Source organism: Dicentrarchus labrax, unplaced genomic scaffold (genome assembly GCF_905237075.1).
Source record: "Dicentrarchus labrax unplaced genomic scaffold, dlabrax2021, whole genome shotgun sequence".
Classification (NCBI taxonomy): Eukaryota; Metazoa; Chordata; class Actinopteri; family Moronidae; genus Dicentrarchus; species Dicentrarchus labrax.
This window is the reverse complement of record NW_026136712.1, coordinates 14157798-14177266: the sequence shown is the minus strand read 5'-3', so window position 1 is coordinate 14177266 and position 19469 is coordinate 14157798. Positions and strand designations below refer to the sequence as shown.

The 19469-nt window shown below is 43.1% G+C and overlaps 1 protein-coding gene across 28 annotated transcripts in view; it reads left to right on the top strand.

Annotated features, from left to right (window-relative positions):
• The window catches only part of tcf7l2 (transcription factor 7 like 2), an 89613-nt gene that overhangs the window by 28334 nt on the left and 41810 nt on the right, over positions 1-19469 (top strand). For 15 of the 28 annotated variants that reach the window (XM_051417318.1, XM_051417319.1, XM_051417313.1 and 12 more), the window contains exons 4-5: positions 3240-3341; positions 10693-10752. The exons of 4 other annotated variants lie outside the window; for them this stretch is intronic. In XM_051417318.1, coding sequence (XP_051273278.1) covers positions 3240-3341; positions 10693-10752 — 162 coding nt within the window. The remainder of the gene's footprint in view (positions 1-3239; positions 3342-10692; positions 10753-19469) is intronic. 9 more of the 28 variants (XM_051417324.1, XM_051417321.1, XM_051417326.1 and 6 more) reach the window with 1 other exon arrangement.

The following is a 19469-nucleotide window of genomic DNA, read 5'->3' as shown; positions in this document are numbered from 1 at the left end:
GGGGGGGGGCTGAAAGGGAGAGGGGAGAAGGAGAAGCCGTCTGCTGCACAACACGGAGCAGGAGCACAACCACTGGGTGGCTCTTACAGGGTGGGGGTCTGTCAAGGGGGGCTGCTTAGTGTCTGTGTGTGTGGGAGGGGGGCAGGAAGAGAGAGACAGAGGAGAAGAGAGAGTTATCCTGGAACTCCGGAGCAATTTGTCACATTGGAATGGCTCTTGAGTTACCCGGGGGGCCCCCTCATAGCAGGAGAGTTTTCAGGTCGCAGAGTGGGGAATAGGGAGGGGTTTGGAGCAACAGAGAGGGGTCAGAGGTCATGGCCTACTCAAGCCCAGGCAGTGCGTCCGTTAGCAGGGCAGACGGGCGGGTGGAGAGAGAGAAAGGAGGCCAAGAAGGGGGTGGTCGGAAAGCCTGGTGCTTGCCAGGGCTCCGTTTTCCTTGGCATGCTTGTAAAACCTGCAGGAGAGATTAGTGTGTGAGAACATTTGCAATAGCAGGGCTGAAGTGGAGCCACTTGTCAGGGCATGCGCTGCGACACCCTCCCTCTCTCTGTAGTCTTTCAATGTCTATCTACCCCATTGCCACACTCAGGGGTGTCACCTTCACACTGCTTACCCACCTACTCAGAACCTCCTCTTGCCCGACCCCTTCTCCGGCTGCAGCTGTGTTTGAATATTTGCATGTGTGGGCATGTGTGCACACGCACATGCAATGGCAGGACTTTCCCATGACTGGATTCACAATTTACCCCCCCCCCCCTTCTCTCCAGCATTGCCCTGTCTTCTAGCCCCTCTGGCACCAATGGACACTGTCTTGAATTACCTCATAGATGACAGCAGCCCCGTCACTCTCTTCCTCCGCTTTTACTGTTACAACACCCCCCCTTCCCCTCCTCCTCTTTCCCCTTCATGGCAATTAATACCCAGTGTGGGGGGTCCATAAAAACCCACAAGACCTCAACTCTGGAGTTTTTACAACCTTTCCTTTTTCCACTCTCAGGACATACAAACAAGCATAAACAAACCCAGTTTTTAGCAGTAAAAGCCGTCTTGGGGTCATAAATGAGTGGTAGTGGTGGAGAAAGACCAGGCAGCAAACGTTTTTTTTTCCTTGCAGGGGCTGTAACCGCGGACATGGAGTCAATAACTCCCTCCAGCGTCTACCACTGGCAGGCACCCCACAGTGAACTCTTCGCTAATTACCACTGATTTAGACACAGTCTCAGGAAGGGTCGCGACATACTCACTCTCTGACCAGCTCTGACACACATACAGCGCACACACTCACACGCCCTCAGACATGCATACAAACTAGCGGTCACCCTTGCTGGCTGGCAGCACAAAGAAATTGCATCTAATGTACCTGCATCACCATACAACTGCCAGACAGCTACCATAGCTTAGTTCCCTCTGCTCTCAGCCAAAGGACAATGGTTGCAATGGTTATAATTTCAATTAAATGTTTAAACTTTTCATCACCAAGTGCGAAAATCTGATCCTGGGCTCTGGGCCAATAATGATAGTGAGATAATTATGAAATGTAACAGGACTGCATGAGCCTCCTAGGTCTTGTGTCATTATTGCAGAGAAGCACATGATCTCAGTCACTCATGAAATATAATTTAATAGGATTCAGATAGCATCCTGAAGTGAAGCAACAAACTCCAAACATGTGGTTATCAGACTGTGGAGAGCAAAGGCACTCACAGTGTTTAGATTTCTAGATCATGTTGATGATTCAAGTCCAAGTTCAACTGTCAGTTGATTTTTAGGGGGGTATCTGGTGTGTAATAGAAGAGCTTAAATTAATATAGAAGTTACCCCATTGTCATTCTAATGCCTCTACCTTTGAGTTACCAAGTGAAGTTTCTGTGGCGTCTAGGTTTCAAAATAGGCTTTTTACCCTCCAAAGATTGTTCATTTTGTTTCCTAAGACAAACCTTTTCTATTTCCAAAATTAGGATTTTTCATTTGATTGTGTGAAGACTGTCTTTGATAGACAATGATTTTTATTTGATGAATTTTAAGCCCATTTTCATTGGCTTTGCAATTTTCAATGCATGCAAATCCAAGGAAATGCCATCACCAAAGTTGCTATTGAGGCTAATATTTAAATGTAATGGAAATGCGGCAAGCAGTTTTTCCAAAGGTCTCTGGTTTTACACTATTTATAGCTGTTGTCCCTTATATTCAGTTCCTCAGTAGTTTCCCTTCTTCACAATTTTTAGGCCCTTAACTCTTTGTACGGTACCCATTCCAATGACCTCAGAGCTGAAACAGCTGCTATGACCTCTTTCCCTCAAATTAGGTGGCTGTGACATTGATAAGAAGAGTCTACCACATGCTGTAGCAAGGTCACCACTGGGCAGGCAATGTCTTACAAAGCAGAGTTGGATATTTGCCATATTTTATTGTGATCAAGAGCTGCTCAGAGGTACATGGTAGACCATTTAGGGAAGAACAGTCAACAACGCACATGTCATCAAATTAAAATGACTCCACCCAGTTTATAACACAAAGACAGATGTTTTTCATGACCCATGTTTCTGCTTATCTGGTTTTCTGTGCCTGTGTGTGTGTGTGTGTGTGTGAGAGAGAGAGAGAGAGAGAGAGAGAGAGAGGGGAGAGAGAAGGTGGGAAAAAGAGAGGGAGACTTCTGATAGAGGCCAAGTCAATCATTTATGGGAGCAGTCAGGAGGTTTAGCCTCAGAGGAGCGTGGTTAGACGACACGCTTTAACCTTTTTATGGCTTCCAATAAAAGTGAGAACAGTCACATTTATGACATTAGGTCATCTTAAAGCCATGAGCTGTGTACAGCGCCATAACCTCTGCCCTCCTCCAACTCTAAATTAGTGACTTCATGAAATCCAAAGTTACCCGTCCGCTAGCTTTTTTGTTTTTAGAATTCCTGCTCACTGTGAAGGAGCCAGGCTATGAAAACAAACAATTTTGTGCTGTATTTCTGGGGGAAAAAAGTCTAATTGGGTTTACACAACTACTGTGTGCACTCCTGCTGGACTCTTACATGCATGCTTGAGGCCATCCTCACCCCATCCACCATCTGCTTTAAGATCTTTGTTTGCTTTTCCATGTTTTTGAGTTTCCACATCCATACACCTGTCAAGAAATGTCGTCTCCCTTTTTTTGTCTTATTTTTAATTTGTTCTTTTGGTTTTTGCTTTCTGCATTGTTAACATGTTTTGTTTCTTTCTTTCCATTCTGTTTCCTTTCTGCCATTCAGTACCTACAGATGAAATGGCCCCTGCTAGATGTTCAACCAGGAGGTCTTCAAAGTAGACAAGCACTTAAAGATGCCAGGTCCCCGTCACCGGCACACATCGTTGTAAGTAACACTCCGCTCGGTACTTTTCCTCTTTCACCAGCTCTTCTTCCCTTATTCATGACAGAAAGACAAACAACCCCTGCTTTTCTTCACTCACCCATCCTGAAAACAACTTCAGTGTCAAAGCCCTCCCCTTTTTCCCATGAATGGATGTTTTGACTGGAAAAATGCACATTTGTTTGCATTTACCCTTAAATCACAGTCACTAACACACCCAGTCAGTTTTATGTAAACCTGTTCTCTTATACATCCAAGTTTTGACAATCAAGGTTTTGTGGATTCCAGAAAGTAGGACTTTTGTCTGTTAAAGAGTGATCAGGAGGCGAATGGGACTGGGGGGTTGCCACTGTGGCAGGTGCAGCAGTTGTTCTTTGGACAGCCACGCCGCCTGTAATCCCAGAGAAAATGATAACTCCCATCCCAGCCTTGTAATGAACTGGGTGATTATGGAAAACTGGTCTCATGTCGACAACTTTTTCATGAGAATGAGCTAATGCTGGGCTGCTGACATACTGTCTTTGAGGGAAGTGTGGGCGTTCCTTCAACACTGATTACCCTATCCATGAAGTTGGAGGAGTAGTCTGGCAGGAGAGTTGGCTGTACAGCGATAGGGGCATATGCAGTAGATGCACATAACAGAGCATCCACCCCAGGCATGTCAATATCTAAGAGGATAGCAGCTCTAGAATGAACAGTTGATTGTGAACTTAGTAGTTAGCTAAAGGCATAAAGTTTTCAGGAGGTCAGCGGAAAGGTTGAACATAGGGATGTGTACGTATGTGGTCACAGGGTTAGTGAGCCAGGAAAATCAATGAGAGTGGGGATTGAGCAGAATTAGTGAGGTGATCATGAATGCCCTGGGCCATTATTGGCACAGTTGTTACTTTTGTTCTGGAGTCTCCTACATATTGTAATGAAAATGAAATTTTGAAAAGCGCATAACGATTTTAGATGGAGAAGCCTTCCGAGTTTGTATGCTCATGAATACAATATCTCCTGTGGTAACAGTTCAGTGCTAGAGCTATTAATACACTGCTGACCCTTTTTGTTTATGCACTCGGTGCAACAACACAGTTAGTAGTCGTCATGGCTCTGGAGCTCACACAGAAGGTAGCAATGATTTTTATCACACAAATTAGGCTGTCGAGACACAGTGGCCCTCTGAGTCACATTTGACATTTGATCAGTTCAGTTACTTTTATGGTCTGTAATAAATACCATCTCGAATAGTTACTCAAAAGTTGGCGAGCCGAGTCCTCCTTGGTATTTTGCCCGTTTAAGTTAAGCACGTCTTAAAATAGCAGGAGTCGACAAGGCTGTTTATTTGAAACAGAAACCTTGTCAAAAGTTGTGTTTAAGACAAAGAGCTAGCGATGACAGTGTTATTCTGAACAAAACAAGCCCAGCTACGGCCCTCCTTATCTTTCCCTGCGATGCTAGTGTTATTTTTATACCGAAGAGTTCAGGGGCCTCTTCTTACTCTGTTATTTTAGGAGACGCTGAGAAAAGAGTCCCAACTCCTATGAAGTCATTAAACTGGTCGTAGGCAGCAAAAGCTGCAGGTAAATACTTGAGGTTTTATCCTGCTATGAGTCATATGGCTGTAAATACTTACCACCTCACATCCATCTAAACTGCTGCTGTGCAATTCACTGTTAAAGGAAGTTTGAGAACAACACTAAAGTGCAATGGTTGCAGATCCAACTTTTTAGAATGACTTATTGACGCTGTAACACATTTTATATATTCTATTTATATTCTCTTGTACAATATGTGTGTTTTTAACAGATAACTTAATGACGAGATGGGTCCTAAAATGATTTATAATTATTACAAAACACTTTCTGGTTTTATATTTGTGAAAATAAATGTGAGCATCTATTTTTCACAATGTACACAGAGAGTTGTAATACAAACAGTCAAACATGCAACACTTACAGGCTTGGAAAAAACAGGCAATACCAGCAACTCATCACAAAACAGAAACTGGCTTTGGGGCAAAAACAAACTTGAAACAACAAAGATGGACAACCAGTCAGATGGAAAAAATAAGCTTTGCTGAAGTACAGTCATTCATAGCAACACAATATAGTGACTGTAATACAAAATACTGAGCAACAATGTGCTTTGAACATGTGTTAATCACTACAAAGACTTGCCCATGCTAAGAAAATCTCACTGAGCCTACACAAAGTAGGGGTTTTGTGATATGATGCCACATGAAGCTAGAGAACATAAAGCAACACTAAATTGTGTCCAAAAATTTAACTGTAACAGAAAATGCATCCATGAGAACAGTAAATTTAAACATTTCCATTTATAATATGCATATTATATTGCCTCCATGGTGAGGTTACGTTAAAAACACTATGTCATGCTATCCATCAGTGGATTTCTGTTCAGGTACGCCTTGGGTCGAGGTCATAAGGACAATTTAGAATGAAGTTAAGAGACTCGTCTTTGCAGGGTAAAGAAAACAGTTGGATTTCATGATAAATAACTCAATATATGAAACCTAAATTAGCCTTCTGTTTTCTTTCTTTCTTTGTGCTTTAGTTCTCAGTAGAAAACAGAAGCAAAAGCAGAATGGAGCAGTGGGAGCACTATTAAACGAATATTGTGATTAGTACTGACACTGATCAATATCAGAGAATATATTGTAATATTTGTGCTCATATTGCCCAGCCCTAGAGTGATCTGTTTGATAGAGTACACAGGCTGGTAAGATCAGAGGCATTGCAACATTGCTGCATACGCACACAACTCGCTGTAAGCACAAGTGATAAAATTGAATGTGAAATGCAGCTTGTATTGTTGCCGCTCCTACCATCCTGCTCCTGCATCCACCTCTGACTGAGAAGGAAGTGTGATTGAATGTTTCCCTGGTTTGCATCATACTGGCTGTTGTACATATAGAAAAGACAGATAACTGTGGACAGCATCGTGAATGCCAATGATAACCCCACACGGACTCCCGCTGGTGTCACTCAATCAGTCAAGCTTTTCTTTTTTTTCCTTTTTTTTTTCCTGCACTACAGGATGTAGGCCTGTATGTTCCAGTACGTGATCCCCTTATCAATAAATTGGGCCGTAAACGGTAGTTTCTTTTTGTTTACAAATGCGAAGAAACACTCAGGCACCTTGACCTTCTCCGCCTGGCGTGCTCGCAGGCTGCATCGGCAGTGATAAGAAGCCGTCGATTGTCCGGCTAGATAACAGCGATCTGAAGCCTAAGTGACCCTGAGACAGTTGAAACAACGATAGAAAGAGAGTGATAGATTGGAGGAAAGATACGGATGGCTGTTGATAAAGCCTGTTGGAAAGTTGCAGCTGAGATGGAGAAGAGATGGACAGGGACGGAGATGCAGACAGACGGTCTCATTTGTGGCTGGAAGGCTCAGCTGAGGTGGAGTGCTGGAGGATCAGCCGAAAAAAAGAGAGGAAGTGACCTCACGCAGACTGGTCTGTCTGAGGGCACGCTGTATGCCCCTGTTTACCATGCCCTCAAAGGGGGCCACGCAGGACCTTTTGAAGTGCCTGACCACCCCGCAGGCAGCCTCAAAACCTGCCGCCGCTGAACTTTTATGCCATTGGCTGAAAGTTGTTCAATATTTATCCACCTATTGATGTGTATTTTTTGAGGGAGAGACTCCAAGAAACATTTTTATGCCTCACATAGCTCCTGAGGGAAAGATCACAAACAGTCCTTGCTTTGTCAACTTGCCTTTTTATTGTGATGTTTTAATTTGACATTGTGGACTGGAAGAGTCTTTGTGGATACTTGGCAGCAGGAAGTAGCTTAAAGCTGGTGGATGAATTTAGGAAGTGGTGTGTGGGTTGTTTTGTTTTTTTTACGACTTTCGCACTTCTATTATTTAGACAGTGGTTATTGCATTAACCCAGCACCACAACATAATATACCATACCAGATTGATTTGTTAATCCACTACTTAAAGTGTGTGTGTGTGAGTGTTAATACCGTCAACAATGGTGCAGTAAAGGACTCGGCAGGAGGCCAGGCTCATGTTGGTAATGTCATGACATAATTTGGCTCATCTCGTAGTCATGTGATCAAACTTTTTTCAGTCTTAGATGAAGAGCAGCACCTCTAGAATTAGATTTAAAAGCATTATAAACACAAGTCATTCTTATTGAATCGTGTCTCTTAATTTGCCATTCTGGGAATTGGGGCAGAAACATGCAAATGTTAAGAGCATATGCACACAAACTTCTTTCCTGACATTCACGTGCATGCACACACATACACGCTCACACGCATACACAGCCTTAGAGTCTAGAGCCTAGCCCTGCTTGAACAATGTCTCCATTGTTTTGTGAGCTTTCACTGGCAGCAGGGGACGGCTGGAGTGTTAACCATTTCCCAACTGTGCCTCACTGTGTATAATTGTGTGTGTGTGTGTGTGTGTGTGTGTGTGTGTGTGTGTGTGTGTGTGTGTGTGTGTGTGTGTGTGTGTGTGTGTGTGTGTTTGTGTGTGTTTGTGTGTCAGAGGTAGTGAAGCATGGGCCCAGGGATGAAGAGAGGGAGGGCACTTGCTCCAAGTGTATGGTAATTAGTGTGGAGGAAGTGATGGAATCTGGCCATTTTTATGGCCTGCAAGACCTCCCACCTGAGCCTTTACAACTACTGAACATGCTTATTTTATTCCCATTCAGTCTCACTTGTTTCTCTGAATAATGTGAACTGGAAAGAGGCTGTGTGAAAAGAGCTGACGTGTTTTTGATATTATAAAAAAGAAACTAGCAGAACTGTGTCTTAGCCAAGCATTCAGAAAACACATGCCACAATGACTCTGTGGATCCTAACAATGGGCCAAAGGACTGGATGGGCATGCGACTGTTACTCCAGGTCCATGTCAGAATAGACAGAGCCAGGATCACATTCACCCTCCTTGACCGCTTCTCTGTCCATTTTGGAGGAATAGGGATAAAGGGGGCTTCCTGTGGTCTGAATAGGCCATGCACCTGGGCTAGCCAGACAATTGCCCAAGACTCTGGGATGCCTGGCCTCCTCAGCTATTAATGAGCGACCCCATGGTCAGCAAGCACCACCCACACACTGTCCAGAGGCTTTACCTAGAAGGCTTTCTCTATCCTGCCTTATGCAGACCTTAAACTGCTCTTTCCCTCTGCATTTTAAGCCTTTTTCCAAATAACCTCTCTCACCCACCCACTTTTGTCGTCTTTCTGTGCATGCACTCCACCATTAACCTTTGTTGCAAGAGAAAGCTTGAACATTTATTTATTGTTGTGGTCACTCACATAGTCGCAAAACGCTCTTGGCACGTAGGATTGGGCAGTATAACAGACAATCCCATCTGGTCCTTTTATCTATAAGCGGTTTCTCGATTAAATTTCCAGAATTAATTTACATATAACACGATTGAAGATATAATTCATATCGCGCAGTTCTTTTTGGCACGTGATCCAGACCTCAGATAGAGACCATTGTGCCTGTCAGCTGTCTGTCGCTGTCTTCTCCAGACAAGACGTTTGTTCAAGGGGTCACGCTTACATCATCGACGCGGGCCAAAATCTGAGGCCGTCGAGACGTGGCGTCAGACCCCGGGAACTGTGACAATGAAAATGAGAGCACCTCGGCCATTGTATCTGTCCAGCAGTCTGGACGGCCGCTTGTTCCCACAGACAATCCACTCAGTGTTGGCTTAGTCAGCAACAATACCACAACAATGACTTAAGACTATTCTCGCTCCTTTATGGACTTAACAGATATATATTTTAAAGTAATGGTACATGATAAATTGCATACCAGAATTCAAAATGTTAAATATTGCATAGTTTCTGTCAAATTATTATATTAAATGTGTGAAGAACATCATTAAGCAGCCTCTTTATTATAACACACGATTGTAGGAAATATGAAAAGCCGTTTTTTGTGTTGTCTTTGTGTTTTTTTTCTGTGTGTTTCTCTGTGTGTAAATAGCTCTAGGGCCATTGTCGTCTTTTTTTTCTCTCTTGCTGTGGTATTTGACCGTTAAATAACCCCTGTGAACTTAAGCTACCCCAGGGAATGTGTGACTCTATGTTGGACATGCACATTTAAAAGGATAATACATATTTGTATCTGTAAGTGTGTGTGTATATGTGTGTGTGTGTGTGTGTGTGTGTGTGTGTGTGTGTGTGTGTGTTTCACCAATAACCACATTGTTCACTCTCTAGCTGTTATGGAAAATTATCTAGCTGGCCTTGGGGTCAAGCACAAGAACAAATAGAACCCACTGATCTCGGTGCAGAGAAAGCGACCGACAGTAGCTTTTAGGTACGGGAGCCTTTCAGTAAAATAAAGGGCCCTGTTGCTTTTCTCTGCATGGTCTGAGACTTCTACTAGCATGTCCTTTCCTCCTTAGGAAATCAATAACTCCCATTGCCTATTTTCTTCCTCTTTCTCCCTTTCCTGTCCTTTATCATCTCTTGATATCTGTCAGAGAGAAGTGAGATCTGAACTTTTGCTTTTTAGGGCAGTAGATACAAATGTGCCAGTTTAACCTCTGAATGCCTCCTCTTCTAAAGACACTTGTGTTTGAACAGCTAGTAAGACTAGGAAGTTCACAATTTCAATTTAAGTGCACATAGTGAAGTGATACAAATGACTGCTCTGGGGACCCATAGTCAGCACACTTTGTTATTTTCATTATAAACTTACTTTATAATTGCACTTTTAACAGCTCTAACATCTACAACAACATGGCTCTGACACTGAGGTCAACCCTCTGTGCCAGATCATGCTACCTGTTTGCAGTTGAAGAGATTTAGAGCTTGAAAAATCTGTGGCAAAATGTGCCAGTGACAGTGGATCCCCAGACCAGCTGACTGCTCCTGAGAGTCTGTGAAGGTGTAGATGTTGAGGAGATGTTCTACCAAAGTGAAGCAGTGTTTTAACAACCAGCCAGCCAGTGCCAACAGCCATGTAACCAGTGCAGAGCCAGTGTTCTCCTATTCTGTCTGTGTAAAATTAGTAATGATTGGGCCAAACACGTACCCAGGAGAAAGCTGAGCCAGCAGAGATGAGGTAGTAGTTTAAATTACTAAAAAGCCAGGGGATGCATTATTTCCAGGGAGAACACATTGCTTTTGCATAAAACCTGGCCGGCTGGGATTGTGTGCAGATGTGTATATGTGTGTCTTTGTGTGTGTGTGTGTGTGTGTGTGTGTGTGTGTGTGTGTGTGTGTGTGTGTGGTGTGTGTGTGGTGTGTGGGAGCGAGAGAGAGAGAGAGAGAGAGAGAGAGAGAGAGAGAGAGAGAGAGAGAACGAACAAGAGATGGAGAGCTGATATAATTGTGTGACTTGGGAACATCCATCTTTGCATTTCAGGGGCCCTTCTGCTGGGAATTCCCCGGACAGTCAGATCTGAGCCTTCACCAATTTCATTTGGTGAGAGACCTTTGAATTCCAAAAATATCTTGTTGGATTTTTTTGGTTGATTCCACAAGCAAATTAACAACTGATAATTGATGATTTTTTTTTTTTTTTTAAACAAAAATAATGAATGAACAACCTAAATCCTGGTGATGATGCTGATAATCATGCTGTGTTGTGCTTTGTGCTATAATTCAGTGCTGCTGCTTTGTTGTTGCTGGTGTGCTTTTTAATTCCTTAAAATGCCAATCCAGGTGATGGGATATGTGTACATACACTAAACAGAGACCGTTCAGCTTCATAGGCTAGTCAAGGTTTTTTTTTTTGTTCAGCTCTGTTTGGCTTTTAACTCATTGTATGTGTGTTAAGGATTGTGTTTGCCTTCTTTATTTGTCTTATGCGTAACTGGTCACAGTTTCTGGATCGTTCTGGTTTAATGCCAACATCCTTTTAAGCTATGGGAGTCATTGTGGATGTATTTGGTTTGAATTAGCCTGCAGTCTACCAGCAGAAGAAGGGTAACTTTCTGTTTTGTTTGCATTTCTTTGAGAAGCTGTTTTGAAGATCTTTATTAACAGCATCTGGTTCTGAATATAAGACCTATAGGTAGACGGAGCAGTATTACACACTGTTTATATCCAATGGTTGACCTAACCTGAACGTCCTGTAACACTGCATGTCCTTCTCTAATTCAAAATAGTCTCACAGTGCAGATTCCCCCCCCCGTTAGTGTCCTGCCGTTCTTTCTTTCTTTATTTTTCCTAATACAAGCTGTAATTTAAAGAAAGTGGAACCTAAAGGTAAAGTTAGTCCTGGTTTTACTGCAGAGCAGACATGGCGAGGACATCAGTAAGCCCTGTTTTGGTTTGCCTCAGCTCAGGCTCTGTGAAGCTGGGAAGACGCTGGCATTGTGAAGCCCAAAGGATAACTTATTAATCTCCTCTGAGGCGACCATGGCTCCGTAGATTGCCTACTTGAATTGTTTGACTAATCAATTGCTTGTTGATTTTGCACACTCTGCTGGGCCTTTGTTGCCAGTAAATAACACGAGTCCTTAAAAAAAAAAAAAAAAAAAAAAAAGGACAGGAAGAAGGAAGGTAAACCATGCTTGATTGTGAAAACAGCTATTAATATGATGGTATAAGTCTACTGGGATTAAAAAACAAGAAACAAAAAAAACCAAAAAGAAAACATTCCTCTCCCCATGTCATACTTGCTGCCTGCTTCCCCTCCCTCACTTATACAAGCGCCTTTGCTAGAACTTGTTTGACAAGGTCTGGCAGGATCACTGTTGGGTGTGCCTGTCTTTCTGCATGTGTGTCTTACAAACACACCTTTGTCTACACCAGCATATCTGTAGTATCCCTGCGTCTAAGGTGTGACTCGAGTTTTGGATGACAAGTAGTCAGAGCTAGGTCAGGTTAGGTTATAACTTTTTTTGATGTTTGCATACAACAACATGAACTCATTTAACCCAGAGATCTGACTTTTCGCAGGCCCATGTGGAGCAGATACTGAGCAAGAAGATTAAACTTGTGTGGTAATCATGATTCGGTCGTAGGTCATTTGCACAAAGAAATAGGATCAAGGTTCAGAAGTGATATTGATAAATAATCTAATTTATGATGAGCCACTCCTAACGGACTGACAGTCGAGTGCACTCATCCTTTTACAAATTTCCCCAGATAGCACAGTCCCTGGCTCCGTTGTGCGGCCGGCCTCGTGAGCGACAACCGACTCAGCAGCTCCCTACGCTACTGTATTAACACTGGAGGCCGTTTCACAGGGAAACTTGTTTTGACAGAACTCCAGGTGTCTCATTGTTGGGGCTGGCATGGTTCAACAGATTTACCAATTAGCACTGGGCTGAGGGCACAGGAAGGGTGGGAGTGGAGGACAGGGGAGGGGGCGAGGGGCGAGGGGGGGGGTTGAATGGATGAGGCGGATTTGGCCACAGTGATGGAATGAGATTTTGAGTGAGAGGTGCTGGTAGGGGAAGGTGTAGAGGGAGGGAAGGGGAGGGGGGTTGTAACCATACGGAGGCATGCTGGAGTAAGGCGATCCGTGTCCTCGTTTTTCTTCTGTTTTTTTTTTTTTTTTCCCCAGCAGCAGTATGGAACGGATTGAGGTTTGAGCTGAGCCACAAAGAGGAGGGGAACTACGTAGAAAAAGAAGAAGAGGGCAGGAGGGTGGCAGAGTAAAAGGGGAAGCCCAACGTACACCTTACCTCAGCTGAAATTTGTTGTGTTGTTCTTTCAGCTTAGGTGCCTACTGAATAAAGCATAACTTAGGTCATTTGTGGTATTTCTGTTATAGACTCCTGACACTTGATTCTGCTGTTATGCTCTGCTAACACACATCCATTTGCAGGAGCGTTGATTTGTTTTTGCTGCAAGTCCCTCTTGGCTTGCTGTTCTCACTCTGGTACGAGGCAGAATTGTGTGGGATTAAACACAATGTTATTACTCTCACTAACCCTCTTTGTTATTCCTCAGAAATGTCTGCTCCTTTTTCCAGGAAGTTTGGAAGTGAACTTTTGAGAACGGGTTGAAGTGATTAAGTGAATATCCCCAGGGTGGCCTGCAGAATCTGTAGTTCAGTAGTTTTTGGCTCTTGAGTGTTATGACACTGACACACATACATGCATAGGCATCGTAACATGCATGTAGTGTAGGTTACATTAGCACCCTGAAATCTCTGCCCCTTGGTTAGTCAAAAAAAGGGGTTTGAAAATATATGACTAGTGAAGATGTGTTTGCAATATCGTGCTTCGTTCAAACTGACAGTCTTTCTGAAGTTGAGAAAAGTTTCACTTTTTAAAGCAGCATGCTTTTTTTGGGTGTGTATTTGCGCCGACCAATCACAACAAAGAAAAGTCAGGCTCTCTATGTAGGAAGCTGTCAGTTTACTACAACAACCAGACTATTACTGGAAAATAGCAGGGGAGAAGCTGAGGGGTGGCTTTTTGTCTGATCTTTTAGTCTGTAAGCAGTGCATGGGATGTCTTGTTTGAGTCACTTTTCAATATCAGGGACTGACTGTGACATAAGTAATGTTCATGGCAGCCAGACTTCAGGCAAACTGTGACCTGGGTTCACAATACAGTAGGTGCTGAATGCACCTTCACAAAAGCAAGAGAGGTGAGGATTGATTTTTCTACCAACACTGAGCAGGACTGAAGTCAGTCGCACCAGGAAACGTTTGACACTCAGATTCTTTGGCACTTGAAGCCTAAATATTTTTACCCTTTACCAGTGCTCATACCCATAACTTGTGAGCTACCAAGGCAGTGCTAAGCTAAATTAAGACATTAGTATGTAAGAGTCCAACCATTACTAGCAATCACAAAGCAATCAATCATGAGAAAAGCAATCAATAATCAAACTAGAAAAAGGCATTCCAAGGAGGCACCAAACAAGTTATTGGTGCCTCCCTAATTATAAGCTCCAGATCATTATGTGGCCTTGTGAATCTCTCTGGTTTTGTAATGACTTAACATCCAGCGATCCCACAATTGCTATGGCAACTTTCTGTCGTATACATATGTACGAGCAGCTTGTGATTGAGAGTGATGGAGACAGCTTTGTGGAAATGGAGAGAAGAAGGGGACTAGAGTGGGGAAAGATGGGCAGAATATGAAGTCCCGCCAAATTCCCCAAAGAACAATTTACAGTTATGGATGAATACACTGTCACAGTCAAATTTTAGCTGTGTGTGTGTGTGTGTGTTGAAGACAGTGGAATGCTGAGTGATTCCAGAGAGCACTTAAGCTGCCTTGAATTCAGTTTTCTGTTCCCACCCGCGTTATAACAGCAGAGGGGCTTTTCTTTGGAGTTTGCAAGGGTAAACACTGGGTATCTGCTTTCTGAGTCATTTAGCATCGTCCTCTGTCACCTTCCTCATATATTCTAAACAGTGTTTTCAGGTTTGTCGGGCCAGCCTGAACGAGACTAACCCCCCAATTTATTTGATTTTGTTCCTCTTGGCAGTTTCACTGAAGACCTATCTGAACTTTTCTTGGATTTGTTTGGCTCTGGTTTTGATGTGTGTGTTGTTATTTTTTTTCTTCTCCGTCTTCCAAGTCTGTGTAGTCGACGGTGCCTGAGTGCCAGGCCCTGCTTTTGTCTCGGCCCGGGGAAGGAATTTGATGTGAGACTTATTTTCCTACCCAGTCAGTTTCTTTGAGCATTTTTCCGGCTCCTGTTTTTTTTTTTTTTGTGTTTTGTTTTGTTTAGTTTTTTCTAATAGTCCTGGAAGTTTGGGACACTTCTTTGAGGCAGGTGACGCTGCGATTTGACTGCTCTCGCATACCTGTGCAGGTGTGCACACGCTTTCATATTTATTTATCCAGCCTTTCAAAAAAAAAAAAAAAGTGGTCTAATTGAGTGGCCTGTTAAAACGTCACTGAAATCAGTCATGTAGTAGCAGGAGGGAAGTGTGATGGGGTGAAAAAGAGCCCTGGATTCCATGAGATTAAGGAGGATCATCGTACTAGAGGTTTTGAATGAAGGGAGAGAAGGCTCATCATCATGGTCTGTTTTTCATGGGAGGGAAATCTAAACGTGTGTCACACCACTTTTTCTCATCAGCGAGATGTGCTATATAGACGCCCGGCACTGGCCAGACATCGCCTTGCGAAACGTGTAGAGAATTGCATGCTGGGAAAAGAATAAACAAGCCTGTCACCAAAGTTGGGAAGAATCCTTAGTGCAGCGCTACTGTCAAAAAGCAGCTTCCATTTCATACATTATTAACATTACCTAAACGCATTATTTGTGTATTTATTCATTCATTTGTCTTGTTAACATCCTCCTGGAGTAAGATAAACAGCGCGGCCAGACTGACTGTGTGACAGTTGTGTGAGAGATTTGAATAAAAAGCCCAGCAGCGTGATTGGAGCGAGACAGGAGCCGATTCTATGGACACCAGACTTCCTCTCCAGGCTCATTAAGGGACAGTAAGGCGATGATGTCGAATCGGCGCACACTTTACCGGCCTGCCTTTTTCTTTGAACAGCGTCGCCCTCTTATCTGCAACATGCTCTGTTCCTCCATAACAAGACGCTCCCAGTCCCATGCACACACACGCTTTCTCTGTCTCCCTTTTTCTCGCGCACACACATTCTGCCTACATACACACTCTTCATACTTATTTAGTTTGTGTAGACAGAAAACTCTTAAGTATGTGGCTTGTCCACAGAATTTTGGCAGCTTTTGTTGTATTTTCTCCTACGCTATCGAAAAAGCCTAGTACTTTTTTTTTTTTTGTTTTGTTCTTATTTTCTGCACAAACATCACAAATGGATATTTTAATTGGAACTTTTGGCACTGTCTCCATCTTGTGTTGGAATGGCAGACAAGTGAGTGGCTGGCGAGGCCGGGGCCGGGCTGATTGGTGTGTAGCGAGGCGTGCCTAAATCAACTGGCAGCATGAATAGCTCGCTTGATTCTCACTGGCATTCACTGGAATCCATGGCAGTTTTTTTAAACAAGATTCTGTCTTTGGAAAAAGTCTGGAATAACCAACAAGGGACAGAGAATACCTCCTGCTTTCTTGAAGCATGACTTCCCTTTTGTTTTGTTGGTGCAATTTACTCGCCTTTATGCCAACTCACTTTCTTGTGCTTTTGTAATGTCAGAATAAAATGGCTAACCTATGTTGTTGCTGTATCCCAGCCATAGATTCATTCATTCACTGTACAACTTATGGAGGTTTTGAAATGTTAATGTGCTCATTATAATGGAAATAATCACGTTACCATAATGGATTATCATTGCACTCTTGACGTTTTTATTTTACAGTCTACTAACTCAAAGCAAGTGGTAAGCCTTTTTGGGATTAGTGAAGAATAACAAAAACTGATGGAATCAGCCCTGAAGATAATTTAAAATATCTGCTTTTTGAAGTGACGTTCAGTCTTCAGACTGAGGCAGAGTTAGTCATGACTCTGTAATGCACCATTGTCTTCTAGATGTCTTAAGCTGTTGCAAGGGCTTTCAGAAATAGTGATGTCATACAAGGATCATTGTGCACCACTAAGTTCAAGCATGAGGACTAAAGCAAATAAATTAAAAAGACCTGGGTAAACACTTGACATGGTAAATTGTATTTTTTATCTGATTGATGAGCAATGTCCTTGAATATTCAATAATATATAAAGAGACCCTGCAATAATACCTATTAATTCTGTGCCAGAGAGCAAATCTACCCACAGTTCAAAATGTTCAGATTAAATCTGCATATAGGAAATATCAACTTCCTGAATTCAGGGAATTAAAAGTGAATAGATCACCAACCCCATGCTGGGTTTGACTCCTGCTCTGGTGAAAGCTCACTATGGCTCCACTGCAGCAACTAATGCAAACCACATGCTTGAACTGCGCATCTGCATAAGTACACACCTGTTTAAACTGTGGACAGTCTTTTACCTCAAACAGTAAATTCAGGCACACTCACGCCAGAGGCAGAGCAGCTGCAGAGCCGGGTCAGGTTGGAGTCATTGTAATCCTCCTTGACATAATGTAGTCCTTGTGTTTGGCTGGGCCTGTGTGTGTATGTGTATGTATGAAGCGGAGGAGAGAGAATGGGAAAAAGATATTGTGTGTGTGCAGGTGGGGTTGTGTGATCTGTATACTCTGCTTGCAAATAAGTGTTTTTGTGTATGTGTGTGTGGTAGTGGGCCTTTCTCTCCTGGCTGGTAGTCAGTGCTGTGTAATTACCTGGCTGTCTGCCACCGAGCCCCACTGGAGCAGAGACAGAAGTGGAGCTGTGTCTTACACAACGTAACACAGCAGCCCATCTGAACCACTGGCCCAGAGTTTGTTCAGCTTGGGGTCTGGACACAACATGGGATCTCTTGAAGCAACGTCAGGAGAGAATTCTTGAATATTTAGATATATTAGGATATACTCTTCCGTATATTAAATACATTTGGAGCTACCTTCATGTTGTTGAAATAACAAAAACAGAAATATACCACACTAAAATTAGCATAAGAGCATGATAATTTTGGTAATAATTATGATTATGTTCTCATAGCCCAAGGTGTCATGTTTGTCCAATCAAAAGTTCAAAAGCAAAAGGTATATCATTTGAAATAATATAAAACAGAAATGAGCATTCTTCATCAAATGTTTGGCATTCTTGCTTGATTAATTACTTGAATAGTGAATTAGAATTATTAAAATTGTTGATTAGTTTTACACTGACTGATTGATTTATAGGCTAATCAGTTTAACACTAAAGTAAAAACAGGGCCACAGGCCAGAAAATGTTGTGAAATGCTGCACTACAGGGTAAGAAAGCTCTTAACTGACAGACACAGACGGAAACAGGGCTAGCCAATCAGAAGCCAGGAGAAGACAGATTTATTGCATTGGCATAAAGAACATCTCTCAACTGGTATGTGACTTTACTCGGGAAATTATATGAATTCTAATACTGAGGTGCACCCCCTACCTATAAAGGCCAGGTCCTAGGTGCAGAGGCGAGTACATAGCACACGAGCTTCATGAGTGTATACTGCGGTGTCAGCCTGCCTCTCCCGCCATTTTAATTGTTATATCTCCTCAGTCTTGATATGAGCAAAAAGGGAAGCCTCGGCAGAACCTGGCACATCAAAGGCTACCTCCCCTAGTCTTACAAGTTGCCTGTCTCTTTGGAGGAGCCCAGGCTACGGAGAGCCAGAAAAGGGGATTGGAGAGGCGGTGTGGATTCCCGGCTGGAATGAGTTTGATGGGCTAATTGTAGCCCCCAGTGGACACAGGCACTCATCACAGAGGGCCGGCAGAGTGGGGAGCAGAGACTGTGGATGAGGAGCTGCAGTGGCTGGAAAATACTCCTGCTAGGTTTCCCCTTCATCTCTGGATATCTGCACATGGCTCTCTGGTGCCTTTGATTTCAGTATCCTGTCTTGAGTATATGGATGTCAGAAATATTCCCGACATATATCACTCTTTTTCTCAACTGTTACCTCATTAATTGTGCTGCACGTTTCAGTTTTCTATTCCTTGGCTCTGTAAACCTGGCAACTCCCTTGAGTCGTCCTGCCCATCTTTGTGTTTTCTCACAAGCCTGCAGTTTTTTTTTTGTGCTTTTCTGAGATGGAGCTGTAGGCCTGATCTGCTCACTTTGACATTCTCCATCGGAAAAAACACTTTCTCCAGGCGATTGCGCACATTAATGATGCAAGCACAACGGGCAAACCTTGACGAGAGTGCATGTTGGTCACTGCATTTAATAAGCCTTTTGACCACGCAGAATCTGAGGCTGAACCACAACACAACCCATAACAAAGCAATCTAATGCACAGACAAACATGCACAATCCTTGTGCCCTACTACCAACATTACCAACTGGCTTGACTGTAGTGGTGATCAAAAAAGCTCTCCGCGGCTTTGAACAGTACTCTTTTTCCCCCATCTGCATCAAAAAGAAATCAATAGCCGAAACTTTTGAGCACATGTATCAGCTTTTTCCTCCCATTGCACCCCGCTCCCCACTGCCAGTTTGGCAGTTGTACATTATGCCACAAGAGTAAAACACAGTTAAAAGGAGAAAGGCACAAGGAGATGACACCAGCAAGGAAGCGGCTCGTGTTGGGTAGGGCCCTGGCTGGGAGAAAATCAATGGGAGGGAACACTTCCATACACGGAAATGGCACAATGGGAGGGAGAGGAGGGAGTAAAGATTTTTTTTTTTTTACTGAAAAATGATGCATTTGTTTTACCCAG